The sequence below is a fragment of the Meleagris gallopavo genome, chromosome 17 (assembly GCF_905368555.1).
Source record: "Meleagris gallopavo chromosome 17, MGAL_WU_HG_1.1, whole genome shotgun sequence".
Lineage (NCBI taxonomy): Eukaryota > Metazoa > Chordata > Aves > Galliformes > Phasianidae > Meleagris > Meleagris gallopavo.
In genome coordinates, this window is record NC_139420.1 from 7,969,799 (window position 1) to 7,975,426 (window position 5,628).

The following is a 5,628-nucleotide window of genomic DNA, read 5'->3' on the forward strand; positions in this document are numbered from 1 at the left end:
TAGCAGTGCTGAGCTACAGTGCCGTGGCCAACCTGCCAGCAGGATGCCCACTCTGTGCCTTGTGTGGTGCCGGGCTTTGCTCATCCTGGCAGCAGCTCCGAGTGCTGAGCCAGGGCAGTACCTGCGGGAGGAGAGGAGGAACGTGCCCCGTGGCCTCCTTTTTTCTGCTGCCTTCAGGCAAGTGGGGATATTTTAGGATGATGTGACAACGCCACCATCCCGCGCACTCACCCCCTTCCTACCTCCCCTCTGCAGCAGGAGAACTCTTCCATTGGGATAACGGCTGCCCTGCACCATGCACCCGGGCTGTGCTGGGGGTATGGGTGCTGGGTTGGAATGCAGCAGTTCTCCAAACCCACCCTGGCTGAAGGATTGTGGGGTTAAGGGGGTTCTACCTGTGGGTCCCTGTGGCACTGCTCACTCCCAGCTCCTTCCCTGAGCCTCAGGCCTGGAGGTGCCAGAGCTGTGCCAGAAGCAAGGATGTCACACATGGACCCCCACTGGCCCTGCAGGAGCCTTCCATGGCCCCACACAGGGCTGGCAGCACAGTGGGGATGCCGCAACCCATACCTTTAGGGATGGAGAGTAGCAAACCGCAGCCCTCATTGCCACCCCCTCGGCCCCACAAAGCTCACAAAGCTCAGTGCAGCCCTGCGGAGCTCAGAGCAATCCCGTGGTGCCGGGAACCCCCACTGCTGCCCGCTGCCCACGCGTGCCAGCCCGGCCTGGCACAGAACCCAGGAGCTGGCTGGGGGCCGGGCGCTCCCGCTCCCTCCTAGCAGGCGAGGAGTTAAAAACTCAGCCCTTGTGATGAATATTTAAAAGCAGTGTTCAAGCTGGAGCCGAGGATTTCTCCAGGGCTGGCAGCGCTGCATCCCTCCCCAGCCCTGCCGCCCGCCTGGGCGCACTGCGGAGGAGGACGGGGCGTTGCAGCGGGGCTGCCAGCATGGGGCCCCTGGGGCTGGGGGTAACTTTTGTCACTTTGCCTCTTGTCATCCGAGCGGCTGCGGGAGGTGAGATGCGCTGCCTGTCTGCTGCACCGTCGTGCTTGGGGCTGCGGAGGGATGGGCACGGGGTGCAGGTGGCTGGGGGTGATGGGGTGGCATGGTGCCGGGCTGGGGGTATAGCAGTGCCAGAACTCTGTTCTCTTTCCTACACGCTGGGGAGAATGCATGTCTGTGGTGCTTGGGGCTCGGAGATGTGGTGCAGCCCAGGAGCTGTGTTCTGTGCCCTCCTCATGGGACATCCCTGTCCACACTGTGCCGCTGGGCGCAGGGAGGTGTCAGCCCTGCTGGGAGGCATCTGGGATGTCAGACGGTCATTCAGACAGCTGGAATTGAGGTTTCAGCCCTTCTGCCCCATGTACTCATAACCAGGGAAATGCCACTGAGGATGACTCCTCAGAGCAAGTGGGGCTGGGGCGTGCAGCACTCTGCTGTAGAGCAGAGTGCCCATCTGGTTTGTGCTAGGATGATCGCAGTTGGGTGAAGGCAGCGTTTTGTGGCTCTGAGGGTGTGCAAGAGGCTCAGTTCCCACTGGATGGGAAGGAAAGCCTGAAGTCACTGCCCTGGGACAGTCCCCATTCCCAGCCCTGTGCCTGCAGCCTCACATAGCAGCGCAGTGAGGAGGTGGATGCGAAGCCAGCAGCACAGGTGGTGCACACAGCGCTGCCTGCGGCCTGGTAACAAAAGCGGGGTGAGAGGGGAACCATCCCTGCAGGCAGGGAGTGCTGGGGTGGCTGAGTTCCCCCACGGGGATTCGGACGGGTTGGTGGGACACCAGCGGAGCAGAGCGGCCGTGGGCAGCAGCCGCCGCGCTCCTCACCCCGCTCCCAACGCAGCACACAGCGAGCTGTCCCTGCACTGACAGCAGCGAGGTGGGAGGGAAGCGGCTCCGCGTAGCGCTGCTCCGGGCGGTGTGGGCGCACCTCTGCCCACGGCCACGCTGTGTGCTGTGCAGAGATCTGCAATATGGGGGGGCTTAGGGAGTGGGGGCCTTTGCAGCCCCTGACTACAGCTTTCTCCTGCAGGGCAGTGGTGCTACGACTCACAAGACCCGAAGTGTGGTGAGTGGGGATGGTCACAGCTCTGTTTGGTGCTTCCCTGCCCAGTGCCCGGAGGCACTTTGGAAGCACACATATAATAGCTTGTAAGAGGTTAATTAGGGATCAGGGAGCATGTAATCAGCAGTTACAGCCCAATTACTTTATAGCCCTCAGGTGTGTGCTCACTGTGCTGCAGGTCAGCCGTGTCCGGCAGCACTCCAAGCCTTGCTGCCCGGCACAGACCCGGCTCCAGCAGCAATTAAACCGTGCTGGGGCTGGCGGGGGGCGGTTGGGACAGCACAGAACAGGCACGTGCTGAGGGCACCATCCCTTAATGAGGGTAGTGGGTAATAGGGAGCTCATGGGGTGGGCTGCAGCTCCACAGGTTTCCAAGTAAAACCTTCCTGGAGTAACGGGGAGAGAAAGGATGGAGATGGGGCAGGGTCTATGGTGGGGACGGGGCTGCCCTTGGCTTTGTGTCCCCCTTGGGGGTGGTGGTGGTGGCACTGCAGGTGCACCCACGGCTGTGCTCCCTGCAGGCCCCAGCCACTGGAAGGAGCTGAAGGCCACCTGCGGTGGTGACAAGCAGTCTCCAGTTAACATTGACCGGCGCTGGCTGCAGCGGGATGGCGGCCTTGGGGACATCATCTTTGAGGGCTATGACCAGGCCCCCCCTGGCAAGTGGCGGCTGCTGAATGATGGGCACACGGGTGGGTGCTCTGCTCCAGACAGGGCTCAGCTTCACAGAGGTGCTGCCCCACGGCCCCCAGCCCTGTCCCTCTCCTATCATTTACAGTGATGCTGAGCCTGGAGAGTGAGCCGGGTGCCGAGCACATTGCCATCAGTGGTGGGGGCCTCCCGGGCCGGTACCGTGCATTGCAGCTGCACTTCCACTGGGGCAGCCCATCTAGGAATGGCTCTGAGCACACCGTGGATGGGCAACAGCTCCCCATGGAGGTAGGCAAAAAGCCCCTTAGTACCACAGCCCTTTGATTTCCCATCCTAGTGCCTGGCTGCTGGCAAGGCCAGGTGTCCATGCTGAGCCCTCCGTACTTTCTCCAGCTGCACATCGTCCACATCAACGTCAAGTACCGCACCTTGGGGGAGGCCAAGGGGCACCCAAGTGGGCTGGCTGTGCTGGGCTGCTTCTTCCAGGTTGGCTGCAAGTGCACGGGATGGGTGCTGCCATGCATTGGTCTTAGCTGAGCACAACTGCAGGGCCCACTCACTCTTTGCAGGTCTCAGAAGCCGCAAACTCCAACTACAACACTATCATTGGGGGACTGAGGAACATCTCCCACGCTGGTGAGGTGCCCTGGGGCTCTGCGCTGGGACACGATTGGGAGGGGAGAGACCCTGGGGCATGCTGGGGGTGGTGGAGCTGAGTGTCCACGTCCTGCTGTGCAGGGCAGGCAGTGGACCTGGCCTCCACCTTCCGCCTTGGCACGCTGCTGCCGCACATCGCGCAGCTCTCCCGGTACTACCGCTACCAGGGCTCTCTGACCACTCCTGACTGCAGCGAGGCTGTCATCTGGACTGTGTTTGAGGAGCCCGTGGGCATCAGCAGGGAGCAGGTAATGGGATTACCTGCCATGGGATGGAAGGGCCTATCTAGCCAAAGCCGTGCTGTGAGCATCCCCAGTCCCTGTGCATTTTCTTGCGCCTTGCAGGCAAAGTAAAGGGGACATCTGCAGAAATGCGGGGATGGAGAGTTTGAGAGGGGCACCAAGAGGAAAGTGGGTGGGTTGCTGGATGGGCGGGGGGTTGGGGAAGGGATTGGTGAATGGATGTGGGGATGGATGAAGTCCTCCTGCATTTCCCGGGCATCTCAGCAGATGCATTTCCTGGCCACTCTGTAAATGCTCTGCTGGGCTTCCTGCACCATCAGCTGCGAGGCGGCACAAAGCGCAGTGTGTGCAGAGCCGTGTGCTGGCCGTTAGGGGGAAAGACGGGGCTCCTGCGCTGCGCTCTGCTCGGCAGCATCTGTGTGTGTGCCTAGCTTCACCCCGCGCCTCACGGCTACAGTGCCCGCGGTGCTGCTTCCACCCGCACCTCTCCCCGCAGCTGCAGGCGTTTGTCAGCACCGTACACTTCCCGGCCTCGGGCGCTGCGCCCCTGAAGATGACCAACAACTTCCGTCCGCCACAACCGCTCCGCAGCCGCAAGGTCTTCTCCTCCCGGGATGCCACGGCCAGCTGTGGGTGTCCCCGCTGTCCCTTCGCCCCGCTGCTCCTGCTGCCCCTGCTCGGCCCCTTCTCGTCTTCCCCTTAGGGCCCGGGTTCCCTGTTCCCTGTTCTTTGCATAGTGGTGAGGAAACTTCTGGTTTATGGGTGATGGGGAAAAAATGGTAAAAAGCAGCTGGGGCCGTCAGCCGGGTGAAGATGTGGCAGCCCTGGTGTGGGCTCGATCATGGGGTTGTCAGGGCTGCAATAAAGGCGAGCTGCTGGCCCCGTGTGCGGCCCCTGGCTCCGTGTCTCTGTGCGGTGCCGTTGCAGGAACACACACACACATCTGTGCGGCCGTGGGGAGCTGGGTGCTGCGGGAGGGGATGGGACGGCACCGGGTGACACATAGCGTGAATCTCAAGGAGACAAATCCTGGCCCAGCACGTGTCCTTGTGCTCAGCGTACACACACATGGCCACGTTGCCTTCCCCAGCTCTGGCCTTGGGGACGTGGCACATCTCAGTCCTGCTCGGTGCAGCCTGGGGGCCCTTTCTCAGGAGCTAATTTTAGGCTGCAGCTGTGTCTGCCCCAAATCCAGGCACTCCAGCTCCCTAAGTTATGGAATAAGGGCACAGGGTCACGGTGGGACTGAGCAATCCCCTGGTGTGAGGCAGCTTAGGTGTGCAGGTGATCCAGACAATGTCTGGCAATAGTTCCCATGCACCCACTGCAGACTGGAGCAGGGGCCCAGCCCTCGACGTGCTGCCCCACAGGGGGCTGGGAGACCCTGGTGTCATCCCCGCGTGGCCCTGCTTGGTTGTGGCTGCCGAGCTCCAGCTGCCTCCGGTTGGGAGCCACGGCCGTGTTCGGGGGATGTGGGTGCTGACCTGCCCCAAGGGCTCCATAAGCACAGGGCCCATGCTGTGCTGGAGGTGGGAGTTCAGCTGGGGCAGGGTGAGCTGAGATACAAGGGGCCATGCTCATCCTTGTGGAGCTGTGGTCACTGCTGGGCTTCTTGCCTTGGGCACTGCCAGGGATGGGGCACCTACAGCTTCTTTGGGCAGCCTGTGCCAGGGCCTCACCACCCTCTGAGTGAAGAATTTCTTCTTTACATCTAACTAAAACCCACCATCTTTCAGTTTAAAAATGTTACTCTTGTCTTAGAGCTACGCTTTGTAGTATTTGAGGTATTTCACAAAGTCACGGAATTGTTGGGGTTAAAAGAGACATCCAGAGATCCTCCAGTCCAACCCCCCTGCTGAATCAGGTTCCCTGCAGTAGGTTACACAGCAAAGCGTCCTGGCTCTAAATATCTCCAGAGGACACTCCACCACCTCTCTGGGCAGCTTCTCCAATGCTCGGTCACCCTCAAAGCGAAGCAGTTTTTCCTCATGTTCAGACAGAACTTCTTAAGTTCCA

General features: G+C 61.2%; 1 protein-coding gene across 1 annotated transcript; it reads left to right on the top strand.

The window, feature by feature from the left end:
* Window positions 1-2,471: 2,471 nt before the first annotated feature.
* Window positions 2,472-4,441, top strand: LOC100545232 (carbonic anhydrase 15-like). The gene is made up of 6 exons (XM_085238826.1): window positions 2,472-2,754; window positions 2,841-3,001; window positions 3,107-3,199; window positions 3,283-3,354; window positions 3,457-3,618; window positions 4,109-4,441. Exons 1-6 carry the CDS (start codon window positions 2,472-2,474, stop codon window positions 4,313-4,315), a joined length of 978 nt encoding a protein of 325 aa, XP_085094952.1. The 3' UTR covers window positions 4,316-4,441.
* Window positions 4,442-5,628: the final 1,187 nt, after the last annotated feature.

Bases quoted from the DNA above. Each gene is read 5' to 3' on its own strand.
- LOC100545232 (XM_085238826.1), top strand. From the start codon at position 2,472: ATGGAGATGGGGCAGGGTCTATGGTGGGGACGGGGCTGCCCTTGGCTT. The intron at 3,002-3,106 runs GTAGGCAAAAAG...TACTTTCTCCAG, and splicing joins GGCAACAGCTCCCCATGGAG to CTGCACATCGTCCACATCAA. The intron at 3,200-3,282 runs GTTGGCTGCAAG...CACTCTTTGCAG, and splicing joins TGCTGGGCTGCTTCTTCCAG to GTCTCAGAAGCCGCAAACTC.